This window comes from Erinaceus europaeus, chromosome 18, assembly GCF_950295315.1.
Source record: "Erinaceus europaeus chromosome 18, mEriEur2.1, whole genome shotgun sequence".
NCBI classification, from domain to species: domain Eukaryota; kingdom Metazoa; phylum Chordata; class Mammalia; order Eulipotyphla; family Erinaceidae; genus Erinaceus; species Erinaceus europaeus.
The window spans coordinates 4,495,737-4,508,266 of record NC_080179.1 but is presented as its reverse complement, the minus strand read 5'-3'; the positions used below and the strand labels follow the sequence as shown (position 1 = coordinate 4,508,266).

Sequence of the window (12,530 nt, the reverse complement as noted above, 5' to 3'; positions counted from 1 at the left end):
AGGGCATGTAGCCATCGCTGTGGGTGGGGCACAGGTCTATCCTCTGGCCTTCCTCCACAGGAAGGAAGCCCCTCGGGCTAGAGGAAGGGGCTTCATGCACAATGCAAGGTGGACTCTGCTGTTTCCTCGCTGAATCTTCTGATTCACACGGATCTGAGTTAAAATCCTCAGCTGCCTTCAGGTCCTGGTGCAACCGCCCCGATTTCAGGGTAGCTATCACTTTGCAGCCACACAGCATCCCCACAGGAGGGAGTATGAGACAGCTGGTAACTACGTAAGCAAAATACCCATTTTCTGGCTCTCTGCTGGGACGCTGGGTGGGAGACAGGAGAATCTGTGGCCTGGGGGAATTTTTTCGGTTTTGTTACTACCTCCCACCCTTAATTAAACAAATAGAAATAGGGCAGGAGAGAGGGAGAGAGAAACTCCTGCAGCCCTGCTTCACCACTTGGGAAGCCTCTCGCCTGCAGGTGGGGACCAGGGGCTTGAACCCAGGTCCTCACAAATGGGAACTTGTGCACTATACAAGTTGTAACACAGGCCAGCCCTGATCTGTGTTATCTTGTGTGGAATTTATGTTGTTTCTTACAAATGCATGTGCACGCATAATCTCAGAAAGTTAAAAGAAAACAGAAGGAGAGCACTTAGAATGGTTGTGAATTTGCATTATTGTGGTCTGGGAGGTGGCAAAACGCATAAAGTGCTGGGCTCTCAAGCATGAGGTCCCGAGTTCAATCCCCAACAGCACATGTGCCAGAGTGATATCTGGTTCTTTCTCTCTGTCCTCCTATCCCTCTCCTTAATACATTTTTAAAAAGTGCATGATTCTCATGAAGAATGAAAATAATTTAAGTATAGAAACTACAGTAACTGGGGCCGGGTGGTGGCACACCTGACTAAGTGCATGTATTACCATGCACAAGGACCCAGGTTCAAGTCCCCCGGTCCCCACCTGCATGGGGAAAGCTTCACAAGCAGTAAAGCAGGCCTGCAGGTGTTTTTCTCTCCCTATCTGCCCCTCCCACTCAGTTTCTCTCTAGTCTATCAAATAAAGTTAAAAAAGAAAGAAAGAAAGAAACTCCAGTAACACACACAAAACACAAATTTATCATTAAAAGAATAAGTAATTAGGGGCTGGCTAAAGTAATTAGGGGTGCACCTGGTTAAGCTCACACATCACAGTGTGCAAGGACCTGGGTTCAAGACCTAGTCCTCACTCAACTGGAGGAGGGAGCTTCATAAGTGATGAAGCAGTGCTGCCAAGTGTCTATACCGCTTCCTCTCTGTCTCTGTCTCTCTCTCTCCTCCCTCTATCTCCCCTTCCCTCTAGATTTCACTGTCTCTATCCAAAACAAATACATAAATATTTTAAGGATAAATAATTAAGGAGCAGGGAGCCTCATAAGACAGGGAAGAGGCATGCTTTCTGAATAACTGGCGGCTGATAGATTTTATGGCGTGGTTGCCTACCTACTAAGTTCCAGCATCAAATCAGTGGTGAGATTTAACAATGACGCTATCCTCCCTGCCAACTGGAAAGTTGTACATGCCCTGGACAGATGAATAAAAATCTCGGAGCACTGCTTGTACACAGTCCTCCTCCCCTTTAAGTACTGTGGCTAATGCTATGGACATCCTGACAACCTACAGACAGCTGAAAGAAAGACTACCCTTGTTTCACTTGCCACAACACGCTTTAGACTCAGCCCCTGCCAGCAGCCAGCCCCCTGCCTGGCCCACAGCATGGATTATGCAGACGGCCGAAGCAGGTGAGGCTCTTGGGCTCTGCTGGGACCATGTAACTTCATTTCCTCTCGTGACCATGAGGTCTGTTCTCTGTCCTGAGAGCGAGAAAGGTTGACAACCATCCTTCCGTCTTCCTAGTCTATTTTACTGAATTTACTGGCATAGTCTATAATAACAGATTGCAGCAAACATCCGATCACACAAGCCCACCCAGTGTTCCCCAGAATGCCCTTTCTGGAATAAAGACACTATGCTAGGGGGTGAGGCTCTCACTGTCTCTTCATTGAAAAGCTACCAGGCAAACACTTGTGTTAGGAACCACATTAAAAAAAAATTATTTATTTATTTATTTATTAAAGAAAGGAGACATTAACAAAACCATAGGATAAGAGGGGTACAACTCCACACAGTTCCCACCACCAGAATGCTATATCCCATCCCCTCCCCTGACAGCTTTCCTATTCTCTATCCCTCTGGGAGCATGGACCCAGAGTCATTGTGGGCTGCAAAAGGTGGAAGGTCTGGCTTCTGGAATTGCTTTCCTGGAACCACATTTTTTAACACTGCTTGCTTTCAACACACACACAGACAAACACACACACACACACACACACACACTGCATTTCCCCCCTACATTTCAGAAGAGAAAGCTACTGCATATAAAGACTACGTGAGAACATAAACCAAGTAGCACCTAGATTCTCCTGAAACCAGAGCTCTAGACTCTGGTCCACATGCACTAAGGGTCTGCAGGGGCCTCGTGGGCAAAAGATACTTGTTTTCTATAAGACATATATTTATCTCCTCTCATCCATGTGTCCTCTAGAAGAAATTAAATTCACTGCTTATTTTTGATGATGAAGCGTGCCAGAAGTTTGGAGAGTTCTACAAGTGTCTAATGTTTAAATAAAGTCTCATTGAAGAAAACATAACCTTCAATTCATAAAAAAGAAGAAGAAGGAGAAGAAGGAGAAGGGAGAAGGAGAAGGAGAAAGAGAAGAAGGAGGAGGAGGAGGAGGAGAAGGAGAAGGAGAAGGAGAAGGAGAAGGAGAAGGAGAAGGAGAAGGAGAAGGAGAAGGAGAAGGAGAAGGAGAAGAAGAAGAAGAAGAAGAAGATGATGATACCCAGAGTCTGCACTAAGGTAATCAAGAAAACCAGCGGGATATGCAGAGTACACACAAGGGAAAAACTCACTTTACACAGTGTAAATAATAGCTGTTATTAAGACAGATAATCAGTATAGACAAAAAAAAAATGGGGGGGAGGGAATATGCCAATTTGCCAGGAACAAAAAAGTCAATCCTAAGATGATAAGCCAGAATGGAAAATACTCATGACATTAGTAGACAGGCCTAATTATCTCACAAGGCTTTACCCCAGCAAAGCTCACGTGCTCAGGTAACAGGAAGGGGCTGAACTGGACAATGCTGGGCGGGACTCTGTTGTTTGTGTTTGCAAAAGATAAATGCAGGTTTCAAAGGCTGTCAGCACACAACCCATAAAGTCATGTTGTGCTTAGCAGAAGCAAGTTATATAAGGGCTAACGCAGGGTTACTTTTAGTATATAAATCAGGGAGCAGTAACCAGGCTGTCTCCTTTTTAGAAAAATCGACCCTGGTTTCAAAGACTGAAACTCCCTTTTGTGGGAGTGGGGAGGGAGAGCGAGAGAGTTTAAGACAGACTGACAGGAAGGTAGAGAAAATGGAAAATGAAAACAACCACTGGGCCCTTCAATGCGGTGGGGGCTGGGGGGGCTCACATGGCAAAGCAGCCCACCATGCAATGTGCTGTTTCCCCGGCCCCCACTGTGACTTTTTTTTATAAAAATATTTATATATTTTTTGTTGCCCTTTTTTTATTGTTGTTGTAGTTATTGATGTCGTCATTGTTGGATAGGACAGAGAAGTGGAGAGAGGAGGGGAAGACAGAGATGGGGAGAGACACCTGCAGACCTGCTTCACTGCCTGTGAAGTAAATCCCCTGCAGGTGGGGAGCCGGGGGTTCAAACCGGGATCCTCATGCCGGTCCTTGCGCTTTGCACCACCTGCGCTTAACGCACTGCGCTACCGCTGACTCCCGCTGTTACTGTTTTTAACACTGCTGTCTTTACATACAAACTATAACTTTCACTAGCAAAAATACTACTACTAATAATAATAATAATAACATCTCTGATTAGCAGTGTCTGATCATAAGTCCTATTCCCACACCCGCCAAAGAGGAAACAATGATTTATCACTCACCTGCTCTCACGCCTTCGTGGAAGTCATGGCCTCCCTGTAAGAAGACAGACTGAGTATGAGTTCCCAGGCATTCTGACGGCTGGTGATCTCTCTCCACTCACTCCTACGTCTCACTCTGTGCGGTCAAGCCCTGAACCGGGACGTTCAGATAATAGATCAAAGTCGCGTAGCCTCCACTCAGCCCTCTTCCCTTTGCAGCTCTGTCTTCTCTCTCTCTTTCTCCTGGTTACCTATGACCCACTTCATCCAAAGGCCTCCCTGTGGCTCTGGAAACAGGCATACTCCTACCTGAAGCTCTGTGCTCGCAATGTGCCTGGAATGTTCTCCTCCAGATGCCTGCATGGTTCATCCCCTCACTTTTGGCAAGTTTTTCTTTTTTTTTTTTCCTCCAGAGTTACCACTGGGGCTTGGTACCATTTTTTCCATTTTATTGGTTAGGACAGAGAGAAACTGAGAGAGGAGAGGGAGATAGAGAGGGAGAGAGACAGAGAGAAAAAGAGACACCTGCAGACCTGCTTCACAGCTCGTGAAGTGGACCTCCCCTGGCAGGTGGGAAGCAGGGGCTCGAACCTGGATCCTTGTGCATGGGTCCTTGTGCTCAGTATTAGTACTATGTGCGCTTAGCAGGTGCAACACCGCCTGGCCCCCCAAACCTCAACTCCTAAATGTATTCTTCCGGTCCTGTCAGTCACGTCCTGCCGCTTTCATCTTGCACATTTCCGTGAGATCCATTCACTTCCCTCTGTTAACATCACCTCCACCCAAGTTGCTGTTATCTTGCACTTGTATCACTGTGTTACGAGTCTCTGCCTCGACTCTGAACCTCCCCATCTCCATCCAAACAGCAGTTTGTCTCTTACAATGGCTTTGAAACCAGAGAGACTTGTCAGCAAACGCCTTTCTCTCTTGCGGGCCACAGGCAGGCTGATATCTCCCCGAATGGTTCTTTATCCCAGCTAAGAGGCTAGCAGGGAGAGAGAAAGCACAGAAGGCTCCACCGCCTGTGGGTTTCCCCAGGTGCTATGGCGCCCCTGGAGAGTGCTGGGCTCAGCCCCAGGACCTCGGGCACGGATGGTACAGGTCAGACGAGATGAGTTACCTCCTACTCGAGCTGCCTTAAGAGTTTATCATCTGGATAAGAAAGGACTAGGACTGAAAACTTTCTTGAACATGACAAAATTCCTTAAGGGTACATACTAAGATCTATTTTTCTTTCTTTTCCTTTTTTCTTTCTTTTTTTTACCAGAGCAATGCTCAGCTCTGGCTTATGGTGGTACGGGGGACTGAACCTGGGACTTTGGGACTTGAGGCATGATTCTCTTTGCATAACCATTATGCTATCTACCTTTGCCATACAAAGGTTTTCCAATGTTAACTTCATTAAAACATGTAACAGAACTTTCTTGTTAATTTTATTTATTTACATAATCTATTTATAAGTGTTATTCATCACTTGACTGATAAGGGAACTCAGATCCACAAGTTTTTACTTTTTGCTCAAGGTTCCAAAGTCTATGCTTGAAAGACAAGGAACCTCTGTTTTAAATTCCACATGAGGTCAGAGGCTGTTTTACGCACATGCAAAGATAACTGGTGTTTCAAGAAGGCTGAGTGCCAATGTGGGAGAAACACTTCCACACGCCTTAAATTAACAGGTCTGTATTTACACCAAGTAGATTTACAGATATTTTTAATTTTCTTTATAGTCTTACTGGTTTGTTGAAAAAGTCATGATGTATTTTTTGCATAAAAACATAGAAAAATTTTTTTAAAAAAATAGGAAAAACATGTCATGACTTTTCAGACAACCCCAATATATGTTCTATAATAAACAAGTATTACTCTCATAAGTAAAAATGACAGTAAGTTTGACAATAAGTTCTTTAAAAATTCTTGGAAGTTGGGCAGTAGAGCAGCGGTTAAGTGCACTTGGCGCAAAGCACAAGGACTGGAGTAAGGATCCCGGTTCCAGCCCCCGATCCCCACCTGCAGGGGAGTCGCTTCACAGGCAGTGAAGCAGGTCTGCAGGTGTCTATCTTTCTCTTCCCCTCCTCTCTCCATTTTTCTCTATCCTATCCAGCAATGACATCAATAATAACTACAACAATAAAACAACAAGGGCAATGAAAGGGAATAAATAAATATTTAATAAAAAAAAATTCTTACCATACAAGCTTGACTCAGCCGGTATTCCATAGTTAAGACTTCTTGCAGTGTCTTTGAAGACCCCTCCGTGAGTTGTCTTAGTGTAATCTTTAAGGATGTTGGGGACATTTTATTGATTACCTAGTGAGAAAATAAAATGACTAGTTTTAGACTAATTGTTCCTTTATTGTCTGTAATAAGCTAGTTGATCTGAGTTTTCATATGTGATATTAAAATACGGCCTTTCCCTGGAAACTCACCTCCCCAGAGCCCTGCCCCACTAGGGAAAGACAGAAGCAGGCTGAGGGTGTGGATCCACCTGCCAACACCCATGTCCAGCGGAGAAGCAATGACAGAAGCCAGAACTCCCACCTTCTGCACCTCATAAAAATTTTTGGTCCATACTCCCAGAGGAATAAAGACCAGGGAAGCTTCCAACAGAGGGGAGGGGACACAGAACTCTGCTGGTGGGAACTGTGTGGAATTGTACCCCTGTTACCTTACAGTCTTGTTAATCATTATTAAATCACTAATAAAAAATATATGGCCCTTAACAGTGTTCCCAAGTTTGGGCTATTTTAGATTGTGCCACGATGAACACAAGTGTTCACGAATCACTTTGGATCCGTTTTTTTGTTTCCTCTGGATAAGCCCCCAGGAGGGAAATTGCTAGGTTATGTGAATGATTCGTGTCCACTGTTCTGAGCAACGTGCAGAGTGTTTTCCACAAGCGTTGGATCAATCTGCATCCTCACCATAGCGTAGACGGACGGCTCCTGTTGTGTGTTTGGGCTACTGGTCCTTTATCTGATGTGTGCCACATAACATCTATGCCGACACAACATTTTTACTTTTTTGGTAAAACAAGTTTGTGAGCTAACCAATTCACCTGACCCTTTAAACATATTCTGTCTCTGAAATCAAGCCCCACCGCCCATCTATAACAAAAGAAAGGCGGTCGGGCTGGTGGCGCTGCGGGTTAAGCGCACGTGGCGCAAAGCGCAAGGACTAGCACAAGGATCCCAGTTCCAGCCCCTGGCTCCCCACCTGCAGGGGAGTCACTTCACAGGCGGTGAAGCAGGTCTGCAGGTGTCTGTCTTTCTCTCCCCTTCTCTCTCTGTCTTCCCCTCCTCTCTCCATTTCTCTCTGTCCTATCCACCAAAAACAATGAGAGCAATGACAACAATAATAACTACTACTACAACAACAACAACAACAACAAAAACCAACAAGGGCAACAAAAGAGAAAATAAATAAATAAATATAAAAAATAAAAAGAAGAGAAAACTGGATTTGGAACATAGTAGAAAGTTGTGGAGCAGGACGAAGGGAGCCGGGAATTGAACAGCAGTACTTAATCTGCCAAGACTGAGTGTGAAGCAGGAACTCACCCCTGCCCCACCCTCCTCTTCCTTACTCTAGAGTTTCCATGGAGATCAGCTGAGACCCCTGAAGGGCCCTGTTCTCACGGGGAGATGAGGGCCTGGAGGTGAGGTCTGGAGTTCCTGTTACCTCCCTCACCTGTGTAGAAGGCCAGCTCTGTGGAGGAAGGGGCTGGATGCTGAGTCCATAAAGCCCAGCCTTGTCCTGCATGGCAAGGCAGGTTTCTCTCCAGGCAAAAGCAGGTCCGGCAGAGTCTGACTTTCTAAAACCCAGGGCAGGGGGCTCTTCTATTCTAGTTTTATCGCCTACCATGAGTCAACTTTGTTTTTCCTTCACCATCATCAAATTATTTACGTTCTCATCTCAAGTCAGTGGTACTGCAGGGCATCTGTTCTGCGCTAGACAACTGAGGAGCGGCGATGATAACTAGGAGGCCACGGCCAGTTTCTACTCTGAGAGCAACTTCGCCAGGTAGACCACCAGACGTGCTTCTTTCGGTACATTGTATCAAGTCCTGAAGAATTAAAACAAACAAACAAAACTACGGGTGGTGGTGGCGGTGGTGCACCTGGTTAAGCGCACGTATTACAGGGCACAAGGACCTGGGTTTGAGCCCCCAGTCCCCACCTGCAGGGGGAAAGCTTTACGAGTGGTGAAGCAGGGCTGTGGGTGTCTCTCTGTCTCTCTCCCTCTCTATTACCCCCTTCCCTCTTGATTTCTGGTTGTCTCTATCCAATAAACAAAGATAATAGAAAAAAAAAAACCCTACCTTCTGCCCCTCCCCTCAGGTGAGTATCAGAACACCCAACTATACTTGTGTGTCATGCACCATCAAGAGACAAAGTTGATCAGCAAGCAATACCGGCACAGTCCAAAGGGCATGCAATGAGTCTATCAATAGGAATAAAATCAATTATTTCACTAATCCACTATGTGATCTAAAAAATAATCTCTTTCTGTGTAGGTCTTTGTTCATCGCAGTACAATCTGTAATAGCCAAAACCTGGGAGCAACCCAGGCGCCCAGCAACAGCTGATTAAGTTGTGGTCCACACATACAATGGGATACTACTCAGTTGTTAAAAATGGTGCATTCACCTTCTTCAGCCCATCTTGGATGAGCTTGAAGGAATCATGTGAAGGGAGAGAAGCCAGAAAGAGGATGAACATGGGATGATCCCATTCATAGACAGAGGCTGAAAAATAAGAAGGAAAACAGAGCAGAGCTTGGACTGGGTTTGGCGTATTGCACCTAAGGAAAGGACGCTGGGGGCGGAGGGAGGGTTCAGGTCCTGGTGCAGGATGGTAGAGGAGGATCTAGTCTGGGGTGGGTGTTTTACAGAAAACTGGGAATTTATTTATTTTTGCTTCCAGGGTTACTCCTGGGGCTCAGTGTCTGCACCATGAATCCACTGCTCCTGGAGGCCACCTTTCCCCCCCTTTGTTGCCCTTGTTGTTATAGCCTTGTTGTGGTTATTATTGTTGTTGTTGATGTTGTTCATTGTTGGACAGGACAGAGAGAAGTGGAGAGAGGAGGGGAAGACAGAGAAGGGGAAAGAAAGACGGACACCTGCAGACCTGCTTCACCACCTGTGAAGCGACTCCCCTGCAGGTGGGGAGCCGGGGCTCGAACCGGGATCCTTATGCCGGTCCTTGTGCTCTGCGCCATGTGCACTTAACATGCTGCGCTACTGCCTGACCCCCCCCAAACTGGGAAATTTTACATATGTACCAATAACTGTATTTATTGTTGACTGTTAACCATTAATCTCCCCAGTTAAAATAAAAAGATATTTTGAGTTCTCTGTTTAAAGTCATAACATTCTCTAGAAGCCCAGGCTCTGCCACATTTAATTCCCCATAAGGGCTCACTAACAGAAGCTTCTGTACAGGTAATTTTACTTTTAAAATTGCGTTAAATACAGAGCTGATACTGGCTTTTTTTTTTTTTAATCACAGTACTAAGCAGCTCTGGCTCAAGGTGGTGCTAGGGATTGAACCTGGGACTTTAAAGCCTCAGGCATGAGAGTCTCTCTTGCATAACCATTATGCTATCTACCCCACTGCCCTTTACTTACTTTAAATACCGGCAGAGAAGATGAAGAGCTTAGGGACAATGAGGCAGCAAAGTACAGGAAAGAGATTTGGTCCCTACCTGATCAAAGGAGTGTATAGAAGTACATGATCAATACAGACGGGCATGATTTTATCCTGCTTTAAAGAAAGCGTGCAGCATATTTCAAATCTACTAGCCTGCTGTGAGGCGAACTTAATAATCCTTCCATTAAAAAAACCAAATGTGCTATTTCAAACACTGTCTTTGTACTGCTAAAAATACCATCAAGAGTTGAAGCAAACGGCTGGCAGTAACCACTGGGGTGTTTAATGTAGTTGCTGGGCTACACCTACATCAGCAGGGAAGGGTCTGAACACACCAGGCTGTGGGTAACTGCCCCTGAGCTTCAGGCAGGCCCTGGACTCTCAGCGGCACCCAGCAGACTGGAGGTGGAGGGACAGTGTTGTTTCAGATAGCACATGCTCTGGCTCTTTACTCAGAAGGTCTTTAGGCAACAGGAGACCAGCTTGTTCACATCCTGTAGCCTGTGCTGAAATTTGCTTTGTGCTATCTTTCTTAAAATCGCAGTTTCCTGGAGCCAGGACGAGTGACTCAGCAGGGAGATGCTTGCCTTGCACTGCTGATGGCCGGGCTCAGCCTCCAGCACAGCGTGACAACAGGAAAGACAGAAACAAAGAGAACATCATAGATGGTGGGGTGGTGTTCTGGCAAGTGAGGCCTTTCTCACATAGACGTACTTTTATTATTATTATTATTATTATTATTATTATTATTATTATTATTATTACTATTAACTGCAGTCTCCAAGAACCTATGGATGATGTTAAGTCAGAATTTACAGAAACCATTTTGAATAGAAATAGTTCTCTACAAAGGCAAATGGCTCTCAAAAAAATAAACTAAGAAATGCTACATTTAAAAGCCACCTAGTTGGTTTATTTGTAATTATTTATTTATTTTTAATTTTTTTATTTATGAAAAGGAAACACTGACAAAAACCATAGGATAAGAGGGGTACAACACCACACAATTCCCACCACCAGACCTCCCTATCCCATCCCCTCCCCTCATAGCTTTCCTATTCTCTATCCCTCTGGAAGCATGGACCCAGGGTCATTGTGGGAGCAGAAGGTGGAAGGTCTGGCTTCTGTAATTGCTTCCCTGCTGAACATGGGCATTGACAGGTGGATCCATACTCCCAGCCTGCCTCTCTCTTTCCCTAGTGGGGCAGGGCTCTGGGGAAGCCAGGTGGTGGCGCACCTGGTTGAGTGCACATGTTACAGTGCACAAGGACCCGGGTTCAAACCTCCGGTCCCCACCTGCTGAGGGAAAGCTTTGTGAGTCATGAAGCAGTATTGCAGGTGTCTCTCTGTCTCTCTTCCTCTCTATCACTCTCTTCCCTTTCAGTTTCTGGCTGTCTATCCAATAAATAAAGATAATGCAAAAAAAAATGTTTTAAAGGAACATCTAAATGAGTCTAGCCAACCAGTTTTTTAAAAAGAGAAAGATTATCCGGAAATACCAGAGATCATCCCATATTCATCCTTCTGTTTCTGACTTGGCACACTTCACATAATTCCTTCAAGCTCCATCCAAGATGGGCTGAAAATGGTGAAATCACCATTTTTTAATGTTTATTTTTATTTTATTTTTTCCCCTTTTGTTGCCCTTGTTGTTTATAGTCATTGTTGTAGTTATTATTGTTATTGCTGTCATTGTTGCTGGATAGGACAGAGAGAAATGGAGAGAGGAGGGGAAGACAGAGAAGGGGAGAGAAAGACAGACACCTGCAGACCTGCTTCACCGCCTGTGAAGCGACTCCCCTGCAGGTGGGGAGCCGGGGGCTCGAACCGGGATCTTTACGCCGGTCCTTGTGCTTCGCGCCACGTGCGCTTAACCCGCTGCGCTTAACCCGCTGCGCCACCGCCCGGCACCTGAAGTCACCATTTTTAATAGCTGAGTAGTATTCCATTGTGTATCAGCCACTTCTCTGTTGCTCACCTACCTGGGTCGCTGGGACAACACCGTCATTTTACTGGTGTTTTATAACACTGCCACTAAAGTTGTGTTGTGCTAACTTAAAGTGGCAAATACCGCTTGTTCTTTCTTTCTTTCCCTGACAGAGGGTAACAGAGAGAGATGCACAGAGAAAGGGAGAGTGAGACAGAGAGAAAGGACATCTCCAGCGTAGCCTATGAAGCTTCCCCCACTACACGTGGAAGAACAAGGGCATAGCGATAAATGAGCTCTACCAGGTGTGCCACCCCTTGGCCCCTAAATGGGAATTCTCTCTTGCCCGTATGTCCTGGTTGAATGAAATTAAGAAGAAAGTGTAATTTAAGGCGACACGACTAAGTCCCAGCTGGGCTGGAGAGACGGTCTGATGATCACACAGAAGACATTCACGCCTGAGGCTTTATGATCAGATCAATCTCCAGCACCACCAGGAGGCAGGGCCGAGCAGTGCTCTGGTCTCTCCCTCTTTCATTAAAAATAAATAATAAAATATTTAAAATAAACAAACCGCAGCTGTTATTTCAAATCAGAGCATAAACCACTGCTATATCCTCTTGCCTTTGGGTTTTTTGAAAGTAGTTTAAATCGAGCACAGTTAAGGAGTTATGTTCTGTTATCAACTGTGAATATTTTCTTTTTTAAAAAAATATTTTCATTTATTTATTATTGGATAGTGACAGAAATTGAGAGGGGGAGAGAGAGGGAGAGAGACAGAGAGACACCTGCAGCCCTGTTTCACCACTTGTGAAACTTTCCCCCTGCAGGTGGGGACCGGGAGCTTGAACCTGGGTCCTTGTGCACTTAACCAGGTGCGTCACCACCTGGCCCCTTGAATATTTTTCTTAATAATAATCTCATGAGCTGGCAGGTAGTAGAGCACACACATGACCATACATAAGGACCTGGGTTCGAACCCCAGGC

General features: G+C 45.3%; 1 protein-coding gene across 3 annotated transcripts in view; it reads right to left on the bottom strand.

The window, feature by feature from the left end:
• Positions 1-12,530, bottom strand: part of HIBCH (3-hydroxyisobutyryl-CoA hydrolase) — a 52,058-nt gene that overhangs the window by 963 nt on the left and 38,565 nt on the right. For all 3 annotated transcript variants that reach the window (XM_016190772.2, XM_060177575.1, XM_060177576.1), the window contains 2 exons: positions 6,156-6,275; positions 3,990-4,023 (listed from right to left, as the gene is read on the bottom strand). In XM_016190772.2, coding sequence (XP_016046258.2) covers positions 3,990-4,023; positions 6,156-6,275 — 154 coding nt within the window. The remainder of the gene's footprint in view (positions 1-3,989; positions 4,024-6,155; positions 6,276-12,530) is intronic.